Source organism: Trichomycterus rosablanca, chromosome 3 (genome assembly GCF_030014385.1).
Source record: "Trichomycterus rosablanca isolate fTriRos1 chromosome 3, fTriRos1.hap1, whole genome shotgun sequence".
NCBI lineage: Eukaryota > Metazoa > Chordata > Actinopteri > Siluriformes > Trichomycteridae > Trichomycterus > Trichomycterus rosablanca.
In genome coordinates this window covers 17,130,329-17,144,698 of record NC_085990.1, presented here as the reverse complement: position 1 = coordinate 17,144,698, position 14,370 = coordinate 17,130,329, and the positions used below count along the sequence as shown (strand labels likewise).

Genomic DNA, 14,370 nt, shown 5'->3' with positions numbered 1-14,370 from the left:
CAAACTCCACACAGAAAGGACCCGGACCGCCCCACCTGGGGATTGAACCCCACTTGTGATCCTGCATTACCACACTACTGTACAGTATTATGATGCTTTATGGTATTTGTACTTACCAACAGCTTCATACTTAATATCACAACCATAATTAAACCTCTTATCCTTTAAAAACAGGGCCAATTAATATGTTCATCATGTATCTGTTAACATAACCTGCATTACAATGTACCGGCATTACCAAGCTACTGTACGATATTTGTACTTGCCAACAGTTTTATACTTAATATTACAACCATAAATAAACCTCTTGCTTATATTTCCTTTGTCTTTGATTAAAAAGGGGTCAATTAATACATTCATCATGCATCTGTTAACATAATAATTTCCAATAATTTCTTAGGCATCATAACACATTTTGCCTGTACAGTACACAAATCTTTACATTCTACATAGCTACACTTAAATCAAAGTCTGATTTAAAAGGATTCGTTTAACACAGACAATTGCAGACGTATTACATCCACAAGCACGCATCTCTAATGATAGCATCTACAACCATTAGAAACAACTCCTAGATCATAAGTCACTGATACACATTTATTAGGATTTTAACATCAGATTTTACATATTGGTTACATTCATGACACGACAGGTAATTACTGGTTACACAAAAGTAATCGATTTAAGTTTTAATGTCAAAAACAATCAAGGACAATTCACCTCACTTGCATGTCTTTGGACTGTGGGAAGAAACCGGGGCTCCCGGAGGAAAACCGCACAGAGAAGAGAACATGCAAACTCCAAACAGAAAGAACCCGGACCATCCCACCTGGGGCTCAAACCCAGGACCTTCGGATGCTACCTAATGAGCCACTGTGCCACCCTAATTCACTAATAAAGCCCAACTCCCTGACATGCCAGACAGCACGATTACAATTATGGGCAAGCGTTAACAATGTTAAGTACAGATGTTTATGGATTCACAACACAACTTCAAAATAGTATTTTGGCCACAAATTAAAATGCAAAATTACACTTTTATGCAAGGATGTACATCATAATGTAGGTATCAATCTTCCCACATATATCATTGACATGTGCAGTCCTTACATTACAACACAGTAAATGTAAGTGACTTACTTTTTCAGGAAGGCTCCCAGCGCCCGGACAAACTCCTGCTGGTTGACGTCTTTTACTGTTACACCACCACCTGGCATCTGAAAAATACATGTTCTAGTAAGTTTGCCTGATTCCAATTCAACTAAACCAGGTAACAATGCTATTTATCTTAACACTGCTTTATCAGGTATGAATAAACTGTAAAGATTCTGGCGGGATTACAAAAAGGCTGTACTAGACTACGGTATATAAACGTATACCACTCAAATATGACAAATATCTTATAAAATATGGCTTATTACTACAGAATGCAATGCTAAGTAGCACGCTGCATCAACCACTCACATGTATCAACATGTCATGCTAATAGCATTGTAACTAACACAGCATTACACTAGGTTAATATTACTAGTAACACGGGTATACCACAAAATATCTGTCAGCGTTAATACGTATATTTCAAATAAAATCCTTATTTTACGTGTATTTCTCAAATAAAATAATTCTTAGGCATTTGGTAAAGCAGGCCTATGCTAAGCTAATGGCTAGCGTACGGGCGCAGCCATTGGCAAAAAGACCCCGGTAACATGCGTTCACTTCTTTTAATAATAATTCCTTATAACAGAACATTTGTGCTAATTTGTCGTTAATTAACATACATAGATATAATAAAGCGGCTTAAATGGCATTTTAGGCACAAAATATGTCATAAATACATATCTTTAATCGGGACAGAAGCACAGCGCTTTACCTTGCTTGTGGACAGCAAAAGGAAGAGGATATGGCGGGGTTTCCCATTGGTGTTAACAGGGGCAAATCGCGTTCCATCTCGCGAGATTTTGGCTACGTCTTGCGCGTTAAGCCTCACACGTGTTCGCTCGCGCTCGTACAGCAGTTGTAGTTTTTTATATACTTGATGGACTACAAATAACTTAAAAGCAGGTTGGTAAGCGCAAATATTTTAATATGTTAGGGGTTATAAATGAGACATTAATAAATAAAATACAATAAATTTAATTTTCACTCAAAACATACATTGGGTAAAATTTTAGTCGTTTTATTTGTTTATTTGCCTTTTAACAAACCAACAAAATTGCCTTCATAGCCCTTATGGCCAGATAAATTTCCATTTAATGAAAATCTCTCTTATGAATTATTATTATTATTATTATTGCATTATTGTGTACCTCTGCTTATATGTACATACATACAGTACATTGGTAACTGAATACTGCACATACATACATGCACACGTCCATACATTTTCTATATATTGCCTGTATGTAGTCCTATAGTTATATATTTTTGTTTTTAATGTTAAATGTTCTTGTGCATTGTCTGCAACTTGTACATTGCTTGTATACTGGATTTATACTAGAGAGAAACCATCAGCCAGAACCAAATTCCTTGTGTGTAAGCACACACAGCGACTTCAGACTCGACTTGGACTCGTTACAAATGACTCGGACTCAACTCGTGACTCGCAAAAAATGACTTGTGGACAACAAAAGTCAGCAACATTAGTTACGTGTGACAATTGTATATATATGTATGATCCGACATCATTCTGATCGTGTCATTTTCTGCTCTCTAATAACGGTCCGGCCGTCTTAACCTGGGTAAATGTCACAGGCAGCTTCCAGCGTAGTGATGAAGCGTCACTCCCTACTCCCTACACAGTCTGAAGTTCACTTAATTTTTTTTTTACGCATATTTTCCTCCCGATTTAGCGCACTCAATTTTGTCTTCCACTGCTGAGAGATACCAGATTGCATCCTAGGAGAGCACGTCAGGCACTGCCAATTATGCCCGCCAGATGGCGCCCAGCCGACTGTTGGCAACACCGAGTTTCGAACCGGGGAGTTCAAAAAATCAGTGCTGGTGTGCTAGCGGAATATCCCGCTGCGCCACCTTGGGCACCGAAGTTCACTTCATTTGAACATTTTCGTTACCTTTGGATTACAATCTCACTTAAAATGGTGGAATATGTAGTGAATGGAACGCTCCTACAGAATTGGCACTAATGATTGTAAGAACCGCTTTCTGAACCAATCAGACTTTCTGATTTTAATTTTTAGTAAGAAATGCTGTTACTTGCATGTATTTAGTTTGCAGCGGCACACAGATGAAGCGTCAATGAAACGCTTGATTGGCTTTCTAATGAGTTCTAACAGGACACACGGTTATAAATTTAATAGCATCTGGAACAACATAAGCTAAGGTAAGCAGTGGTTATGGATTTTTTGCTGTGTTTTGGATTTTGGCCGCTGTGCAGTAATCTGCAATGAAAACAAAACGTCAGTTTAAGCTTTTAACTACCGGTACCTAGGAAAGTAAAGGCACTATATAAAATGGCAAAATACAGTCGCTAATCTGTTGTTGTTTTTATCTGAACTTACATATTATTTGTTTATTTCTATGCTACATTTCCAGTATATGTTTTGTGTATATTATATTGACTCGTATCTTGACTCGGACTCTAGCCTAAAGACTCGTGACATGACTTGGACTCTAGCCTAAAGACTCGAGACTCGACCCAGACTCGTATTTTGTGACTTGTGCACAGCTCTGGTATCCACATATTTGGCCAATAAATCTGATTCTGATCATCATCAACAACTAAAACAACAATAATAATAAAACGTTTAATTCAGGGACAAATAGTTTGGATTTTACCACAATAAACTGAATACATTCAGTTTTTTTAGAACTTTCAGTAATTCACTTTGCATTTGATTCACTTTTCACCTTAGTGCAGTACCAAAATATTAAAAAAGCAGATCAAATTGACGCTTTGTGAATGATCTAAAATAGAAATGCCATGTAAAGGCATATAATATTGGCTGTTTTAGCCATTTAAATTTTTTTAAATGCTTAAATGCATTTTCTCCCCCTTTTTCTCCCAATTTTTTAGCGTGTCCAATTTTGACCCAATTGCGTTATGCTTCCTCTATACTGGAGCTGACCCCGATTGAGAAGAGCAAGACTGTCACACACCCCCTCCGACATGTGTACAGTAGCCAACTGCATTTTTTCACCTGCACGAGGTGAGTTCATATGCGGATCAGCTCTGTGCACGGAGAGCCACACCCTGATCAGCATTATTCCTTGACTTTGTGCAGACGGCATCAGTCAGCCAGTAGAGGTCATAATTTGTTCAGTTACGAGGAACCCGGTCCGGCTCATCCTACCCTATGAACAACAGCCAATCGTTGTTTATGCAGCCGCCCAGCCCAGCCGGATGGCAGAGCTGAGATTCGATATGATGTATTCGAAATCCCAGCTCTGGTGTGCTAGCGTGTTTTACCGCTGCGCCACATGAGCGGCGACTCAATTTACATTCTTAACAACACATAATCTTTGTCCGTACATAACCTTGGACTTCCAAATGAACATATTTTCCAAGAAACCTGGCAAATTCATTTCAAAGGTGTATTTTGCAACATCATTTTATGTGTCATTGTGCCAGCGTAAATATAAACAGCAATCAACTCTGCCAGCAGCTGGTAGATAATATAATAAAATGCCAGTCCTGGAGTTAATTTCTGTGCTGGCACATCTATTCGCTTCATCAACCTGTTCTCTAGCCTCAAATTTTTAATTTCCTATTCAGTCATTTACATTTTATATAAATTACACATGTCACGGTCACAACAAAAAAGTCTACAGTCCCCTCCACAATTATTGGTACCCTTGGTAAATGTGAGCAAAATGGTTACAATAAATAATAAAAAAAATGTTTTTAAAAATCCCCCATCAAAATCAGGTGTCAATTATTTCCACCCACACATTAAATAGTTTGTACAACCTTTCTTTGCCAATAAAGCATCACTTAGTACTCTTTTATAACATAAGGTTAGAGAATACAGAGCAAGGAATTTCAGACCATTCCTCATTACAGAATCTCTTCAGATCATCCAGGGTCCTAGGTCCTCTCTTGAGTGCTCTCCTCTTTACCTCTTTACCTATGATCCACCACCCAAAATATACCTACTCTGTAGTGGTCCTGGAAGAGTCCTGACCATTGTAGAACAGCATGAAAGGAGGCTAACAAAGCATGCAGAGTAATAGATGGACTTTAGTCAGTAATTGTAGAACTACAAAGTGCTTCTATATGGTAAGTGGAGCTGATAACATGGACAGTGTGTGTAGAAACAAGAAGGTGATTTTAATGTTATGGCTGATGGATATACAGTATATATATATATATATTTATATATATACAGTGGGGGAAATAAGTATTTGATCCCCTGCTGATTTTGTAAGTTTACCCCCTTACAAAGACTTGAACAGTCTATAATTTTTATGGAAGGTTTATTTTAACAGAGAGAGACAGAATATCAACAAAAAATACAGAAAAAAAACATTAAATAAAAGTTATAAATTAATTTGCATTCAATTAAGGGAAATAAGTATTTGATCCCCTACCAACCAGCAAGAATTCTGACCCCCACAGACCGGTTATGTGCACATGAGGCACACAAATTAGTCCTGTCCCTGTATAAAAGACTCCTGTCACAGAATCAGTTTCTTCCGTTCAAATCTCTCGACCACCATGGGCAAGACCAAAGAGCTATCAAAGGACGTCAGGGACAAGATTGTAGACCTGCACAAGGCTGGAATGGGCTACAAGACCATCAGCAAGAAGCTTGGTGAGAAAGAGACCACTGTTGGTGCGATCATTCGAAAATGGAAGAAATACAAGATCACAGTCAATCACCCTCACTCTGGAGCTCCATGCAAGATCTCACCTGGTGGGGTAAGAATGATTCTGAGAAAGGTTAGGTCAGTCCAGAATTACACGGGAGGAGCTTGTCAATGATCTCAAGGGAGCTGGGAGCAGAGAAATGCTGGATATGACCCCAAGAACACCATCCCCACCGGGCATTTCTCTGCCTCCAAACACGGCGAGTGGAGTTGATGCCAAAGAGCTCAATTTTGGTCTCATCTGACCATACCACATCCTCCCAAGCTTTCTCTGAATCATTCAGGTGTTCATTGGCAAACTTCAGACGGGCCTGTACATGAGCCTTCTTGAGCAAAGGGACTTTGCGGGCACTGCAGGATCTCAATCCTTTACGGCGAAGTGTGTTACCAATGGTTTTCTTGGTGACTGTGCTCCCAGCTCCCTTGAGATCATTGACAAGCTCCTCCCGTGTAATTCTGGACTGACCTCACCTTTCTCAGAATCATTCTTACCCCACCAGGTGAGATCTTGCATGGAGCTCCAGAGTGAGGGCGATTGACTGTGATCTTGTATTTCTTCCATTTTCGAATTATCGCACCAACAGTGGTCTCTTTCTCACCAAGCTTCTTGCTGATGGTCTTGTAGCCCATTCCAGCCTTGTGCAGGTCTACAATCTTGTCCCTGACGTCCTTTGATAGCTCTTTGGTCTTGCCCATGGTGGTCGAGAGATTTGAACAGAAGAAACTGATTAAATAAGAAACTCTGTTAAAATAAACCTTCCATAAAAATTATAGACTGTTCAAGTCTTTGTAAGGGGGTAAACTTACAAAATCAGCAGGGGATCAAATACTTATTTCCCCCACTGTGTATATATATATACAGGGGTTGGACAAAATAACTGAAACACCTGGTTTTAGACCACAATAATTTATTAGTATGGTGTAGGGCCTCCTTTTGCGGCCAATACAGCATCAATTCGTCTTGGAAATTACATATACAAGTTCTGCACAGTGGTCAGAGGGATTTTAAGCCATTCTTCTTGCAGGATAGTGGCCAGGTCACTACGTGATGCTGGTGGAGGAAAACGTTTCCTGACTCGCTTCTCCAAAACACCCCAAAGTGGCTCAATAATATTTAGATCTGGTGACTGTGCAGGCCATGGGAGATGTTCAACTTCACTTTCATGTTCATCAAACCAATCTTTCACCAGTCTTGCTGTGTGTATTGGTGCATTGTCATCCTGATACACGGCACCGCCATTGGATGCACATGGTCCTCCAGAATGGTTCGGTAGTCCTCGGCAGTGACGCGCCCATCTAGCACAAGTATTGGGCCAAGGGAATGCCATGATATGGCAGCCCAAACCATCACTGATCCACCCCCATGCTTCACTCTGGGCATGCAACAGTCTGGGTGGTACGCTTCTTTGGGGCTTCTCCACACCGTAACTCTCCCGGATGTGGGGAAAACAGTAAAGGTGGACTCATCAGAGAACAATACATATTTCACATTGTCCACAGCCCAAGATTTGCGCTCCTTGCACCATTGAAACCGACGTTTGGCATCGGCACGAGTGACCAAAGGTTTGGCTATAGCAGCCCGGCCGTGTATATCGACCCTGTGGAGCTCCCGACGGACAGTTCTGGTGGAAACAGGAGAGTCGAGGTGCACATTTAATTCTGCCGTGATTTGGGCAGCCGTGGTTTTATGTTTTTTGGATACAATCCGGGTTAGCACCCGAACATCCCTTTCAGACAGCTTCCTCTTGCGTCCACAGTGAATCCTATTGGATGTGGTTTGTCCTTCTTGGTGGTATGCTGACATTACCCTGGATACCGTGGCTCTTGATACATCACAAAGACTTGCTGTCTTGGTCACAGATGCGCCAGCAAGACGTGCACCAACAATTTGTCCTCTTTTGAACTCTGGTATGTCACCCATAATGTTGTGTGCATTGCAATATTTTGAGCAAAACTGTGCTCTTACCCTGCTAATTGAACCTTCACACTCTGCTCTTACTGGTGCAATGTGCAATTAATGAAGATTGGCCACCAGACTGGTCCAATTTAGCCATGAAACCTCCCACACTAAAATGACAGGTGTTTCAGTTATTTTGTCCAACCCCTGTATATATATATATATATATATATCAATTTAATTTCTTATAAACCCTTTTTACACATCTTTAGTGGGTTGCCAATAATTGTGCATGACTTTTTATGTACCTGGCTGATCAGCAAAATCTAACACAAGTAAAAGAAACTCAGATGAGTCAGGTGAGAACCGAGTCAATTGTAATAGAGGTTTGATAAAATCAGCCTTAATTTCCTCACTGTTAAACATGTATTAGAAATTTATAATACCCTGTTCAAGTGTATGAAAAAATCGACTACATATTCCATGCCTTGCAGTGGCAGTGAGGCTGAAATTATAGGTCCCATGAGAAAAGGCCCTCAATTTCAGCTCACTTCAACAATCTGCCTGAGGAAATAGGTCCAATGCTCTCGACTAGCTTCGGCTTCCATACATTAGATGTTATTTGCCCCCTCATCAAAGTTTCCTATTGCATTAAAATCTATATACATTATGAATAGACATTTTAAAGCCTTAACCATAATTAAAAAGTCAAATTAGAAACACAGTCTTACAGTAAATGGCCAAAAGAATTTTTACATCCCTGGACTTCTCATATTGAAATCATGGTCAATAATATGGAACTGAAACTTTCCCACTTCTTTCCCAGCAATAACAGCATCTATGTTTGAATTTGTGTCCATTCAGTCAAAAGAGAATTTGTGAGGTCAGGCATTGTTGTTAGACAAATCTGATTTTGAAACTGTTCATTGCTCTGTGTAGGATACTGGTGATTCTTTACACCACATGTGTCAAACTCAAGGCCCGCAGGCCAAATCCGACCCGCAAGAGCTTAAAAGACGTATGATTGTTTGAAAATACACTGTAAAATCGTACATAAACCGCATCTTCAACAATGCATGCCGATTTTGTGACCCGCAAAGTGACCGCATCCCGCCACTAGATGGCAGTGTTTCCAAATCAGAGTTTAACTGAGGCGGTTTTCCAACAAGTGATGTTGAGAAATATTTACAAAAAATCCCAAAATGTACAAGCAGAGAAAACTGAAGCAGAAGGAAGAGAATTTAATGTAAGATGGGAAAGTAAAAACAAGTTTGTGCTTCAAGAAGAAAAAACGGTACGTCTCTTGTGTTATGAGGTCGTGTCTGTGGTAAAGGAGTACAATATAATTGCAGATATACATTATAATAATAATATACAGTATAAATTTGGCATTTTGACACCAAACACAGATTTTAGCCTCCAAGAAAAACAACAAATTGTCCAAGACTTAAAAGACAGACTGCAGTCACAGCAGGATACGTTACAATCGGTCCTTTGAGGGCCACCAAGTTTGACACCCCTGCTTTACACCAAGCTTCTCAAATCATGACTCCACAAGGGCGCAATAACTATCAAAAAATCTATAAATATATACTTGTATGTATTTGATCTTACATGCCAGTTAGCAATGACTGGAACACCTGAACTTAATAATAAAGAGGGCTGTCCACATACTTTTAACCACTGACAGACTTGATAAGGCCTCACATTTGACTGATCAAGGTAGCTGTATGAATGATAGAAGTAATACTTCATTTTGTTCTTCCGTGCATGTTACTGGTTGTGTTACAGAGGGAACATGTACTAGTCTGTGCTCCTTCTTAGCCTGCTGAGGTTGACAATATATAGGGCATCATTTTGGGCAAAAAAGGATAATAAAATCTGCAAGGCAAGATGACTAACTTCATGTTGTAATCATTCTAACAAGCCTTTGTCTCATCTATTCTTCTGACAGTGTTCATAGTGTTTCATAAATTATATAGTACAAGATTAGAGACCTGTGGTGGGTACAATACCTTATCGAATATTACTGATTTCGACATTGAGAGGTAGCATCAATTCTACACAAATATCTAGTGGAGAGGTGATTCAAAAACCAATAAATAACTGTTAACCCTCTACTTGCTTAAATAAATTGATAATTTACTCCTTTACCTTAGTGTCTGGGGAAAAACATTATATAGCCAATAGTATGTGGCAACCTGACCATAAGCTTGAGACATCTCATTCAAGAAACATGACCTCATGTGACTTTTAGTTTAGAATATTTTGGATTATATCTTTGGAAATTGGTGTCGAATCTGTCAGTAGAGCATTTGTCAGGTCAGGCATTGATGTTGGCCTGAGGAAGTAGGCAAACAACATTTAAAATTCACCCCAAAGGTTTTCAGGGAGGTTAAAGCCAAAATTGTCAAACCATGCCCTTAAAACATTGCACTGGGGCACAGTCTTGCTGAAACCAAAACCTTAATATGCTAATCTGTTACCAGATAAGAAATGTTTACATTATATACACTTTGTAGTTCTACAATTACTGACTGTAGTCCATCTGTTTTTCTGCATGCTTTGTTAGCCCCCTTTCACCCTGTTCTTCAATGGTCAGGACCACCACAGAGCAGGTATTATTTAGGTGGTGGATGATTCTCAGCACTCTGACACTGACATGGTGGTGGTGTGTTGGTGTGTGTTGTGTTGGTATGAGTGGATCAGACACAGCAGCGCTGCTGGAGTTTTTAAATACCGTGTCCACTCACTGTCCACTCTATTAGACACTCCTACCTAGTTGGTCCACCTTGTAGATGTAAAGTCAGAGACGATCGCTCATCTATTGCTGCTGTTTGAGTTGGTCATCTTCTAGACCTTCATCAGTGGTCACAGGATGCTGCCCACAGGGTGCTGTTGGCTGGATAGTTTTGGTTGGTGGACTATTTCCAGTCCAGCTGTAACAGTGATGTGTTTAAAAATTCCATCAGCGCTACTGTGTCTTATCCAATCACTGCAGTGCTGAGAATGACCCACCACCCAAATAATACCTGCTCTGTGGTGGTCCTGTGGGGGTCCTGACCATTGAAGAACAGGGTGAAAGCAGGCTAAAAAAGTATGTAGTACTGACTACAGTCAGTAATTGTAGAACTAGAAAGTGCTTCTATATGGTAAGTGGAGCTGATAAAATGGACAGTGAGTGTTGAAACAAGGAGGTGGTTTTAATGTTATGGCTGATTGGTGTATAATCCATCATTATTGTCCATCATAAGGACCCTCCTAATTTTGGGGAATAAAGACTCTATGCCAAATGTGAACACTAACATCTGAACACTAACATGAACCCACCTATTTTTTACCAATCCAGTCAATCTAATAATTACCCACATCAATTTCTTTGCTGCTTGCACCACCCCCATGCTGGCTAAGAAGAACCACAGACCAGTGTGTGCAGTCACCGGCTGCTTGTTTGCACCACCAGCAGTGGATTCTCACAAAGGTTCATTTTAAGCCCCAGCTGTTCCTACACTACTCGTAGTAGTGCCCCAACTAGGTAGCAGTTGTGGGCAATTTTGTCCGTTCAGCACTTGGCCAGGCTGATAGCCCTGCTAAGATTTAAAGGGTAATATAATAGGTGAGCATATTAGAACACTGTGCCACTCTAGTGCCCTAATTTAGTTCTTTGAACAAACTGTTTCTTTTTATGCTTTTAAATACATACTTTTTTGTGAAATGGCATTCTGTGTCCATACATTTACTGGAAGTATATTAAATAAAAAAAACAGCTGAATAGTTGTAGTACTTACTGTAACTAGTAAATTAGGAACATTTCTGCAGCTTGATTTAGCCATTTAGGGCAATGTGCTGTAGAATCAGCATAATAAACAAAATACTGTGAACCGAGCAAGCCTGTTGTTTTGTTATTTTTATTATCACAGATTGCTTGCAGGTACAGATTCTTCTTTTTATTCGGCCCACAATAAGAAAGCTTTAGACTGTGAATTTTATTAGCAATGCATATAGCAACAATGCATGTTAAACTGAAACAACATCTGGAATTCACACTGAATTTATACCTGTCATGCCAGATGTGATAATATTTTAGGTCTTATAACAATGTTATCAATATCAGTTATTGTCTAGATAGCTTTTATCGTATATAATACCATGACTGTTTTTAGTATGTGACATAGAGTGGAGGTGGGCATATTAAATCCTTAATATATTTTAAACTGGATTTAGATAAGTAGAGGCCATGCAGACACCTTCTTTTTTATAAATCAGGCTTGACTTATTTTGCTATATGTTTGGCGTTTTTGTCCTGTCATAATGTCCAGATTTAGTTATAGGGCTTTTGATGATGTGTACTGCACCAGTTCTGTTTGCAGAGAAGAAGTGACACATCATTATGCTTCCACCAACATACTTCACAGTGGGTATGTTTTTGAGATCATCCACACAACCTGTGAAGCTGTGAACTGGTCGCCCATGTCACAGGACAGATATTTGGACAGTGGGTAGAGCCTTGAGTTACCAACTAGAATATACAGTGCCTTGCAAAAGTATTCAGCCCCCTTGAACTTTTCAACCTTTTGCCACATTTCAGGCTTTAAACATAAAGATATGAAATTGTAATTTTTTGTGAAGAATCAACAACAAGTGGGACACAATCGTGAAGTGGAACGAAATTTATTGGATATTTTAAACTTTTTTTAGAAATAAAAACCTGAAAAGTGGGGCGTGCAATATTATTCAGCCCCTTTACTTTCAGTGCAGCAAACTCACTCCAGAAGTTCAGTGAGGATCTCTGAATGATCCAATGTTGACCTAAATGACTGATGGTGATAAATAGAATCCACCTGTGTGTAATCAAGTCTCCGTATAAATGCACCTGCTCTGTGATAGTCTCAGAGTTCTGTTTAAAGCGCAGAGAGCATCATGAAGACCAAGAAACACACCAGGCAGGTCCGAGATACTGTTGTGGAGAAGTTTAAAGCCGAATTTGGATACAAAAAGATTTCCCAAGCTTTAAACATCTCAAGGAGCACTGTGCAAGCGATCATATTGAAATGAAGGGAGTATCAGACCACTGCAAATCTACCAAGACCCGGCCGTCCCTCTAAACTTTCAGCTCAAACAAGGAGAAGACTGATCAGAGATGCAGCCAAGAGGCCCATGATCACTCTGAATGAACTGCAGAGATCTACAGCTGAGGTGGGAGAATCTGTCCATAGGACAACAATCAGTCGTACACTGCACAAATCTGGCCTTTATGGAAGAGTGGCAAGAAGAAAGCCATTTCTCAAAGATATCTATAAAAAGTCACCTGGGAGACACACCAAGCATGTGGAAGAAGGTGCTCTGGTCAGATGAAACCAAAATCGAACTTTTTGGCCACAACGCAAAACGTTATGTTTGGCATAAAAGCAACACAGCTCATCACCCTGAACACACCATCCCCACTGTCAAACATGGTGGTGGCAGCATCATGGTTTGGGCCTGCTTTTCTTCAGCAGGGACAGGGAAGATGGTTAAAATTGATGGGAAGATGGATGGAGCCAAATACAGGACCATTCTGGAAGAAAACCTGTTGCAGTCTGCAAAAGACCTGAGACTGGGACGGTGATTTATCCTCCAACAAGACAATGATCCAAAACATAAAGCAAAATCTACAATGGAATGGTTCACAAATAAACTTATCCAGGTGAAAATGGCCAAGTCAAAGTCCAGACCTGAATCCCATCGAGAATCTGTGGAAAGAGCTGAAAACTGCTGTTCACAAACGCTCTCCATCCAACCTCACTGAGCTCGAGCTGTTTTGCAAGGAAGAATGGGCAAAAATTTCAGTATCTCGATGTGCAAAACTGATAGAGACATACCCCAAGCGACTTGCAGCTGTAATCGCAGCAAAAGGTGGCGCTACAAAGTATTAACGCAAGGGGGCTGAATAATATTGCACGCCCCACTTTTCAGTTTTTTATTTCTAAAAAAAGTTTAAAATATCCAATAAATTTCGTTCCACTTCACGATTGTGTCCCACTTGTTGTTGATTCTTCACAAAAAATTACAATTTCATATCTTTATGTTTAAAGCCTGAAATGTGGCAAAAGGTTGAAAAGTTCAAGGGGGCTGAATACTTTTGCAAGGCACTGTATATATATCTGATCAGCTTTTATCAGCTCCACTTATAGAATATAGAAGCACATAGAACTTTGTAGTTCCACAATTACTGTCTATAGTCCATCTATTTCTCTGCATGCTTTGTTAGCCCCCTTTGATGCTGTTCTTCAATGGTCAGGACTCTCCCAGGACCACTACAGAGGTAAAATTTGGGTGGTGAGTCATTCTCAGCACTGCAGTGACACTGACATGGTGGTGGTGTGTTAGTGTGTGTTGTGCTGGTATGAGTAGATGAGACACAGCAATGCTGATGGACCTTTTAAACACATCACTGTCACTGCTGGACTGAGAATAGTCCACCAACCAAAAATATCCAGCCAACAGCGCCCTGTGGGCAGCGTCCTGTGACCACTGATGAAGGTCTAGAAGATGACCAACTCATCAGCAACAATAGATAAGCGATCGTCTCTGACTTTACATCTACAAGGTGGACCAACTAGGTAGGAGTGTCTAATAGAGTGGACAGTGAGTGGACACGGTATTTA

General features: G+C 40.0%; 1 protein-coding gene across 4 annotated transcripts in view; it reads right to left on the bottom strand.

Moving 5' to 3' along the window:
* The window catches only part of rps19 (ribosomal protein S19), a 505,685-nt gene that overhangs the window by 9,698 nt on the left and 481,617 nt on the right, over positions 1-14,370 (bottom strand). For 3 of the 4 annotated variants that reach the window (XM_062992795.1, XM_062992797.1, XM_062992796.1), the window contains exon 2: positions 1,141-1,219. In XM_062992795.1, the coding sequence (XP_062848865.1) occupies positions 1,141-1,217 (77 nt within the window). In that variant the 5' untranslated portion in view covers positions 1,218-1,219. Of the gene's footprint in view, positions 1-1,140; positions 1,220-1,870; positions 1,890-14,370 lie in introns of those variants that run through there. The other variant, XM_062992794.1, reaches the window with a different exon arrangement.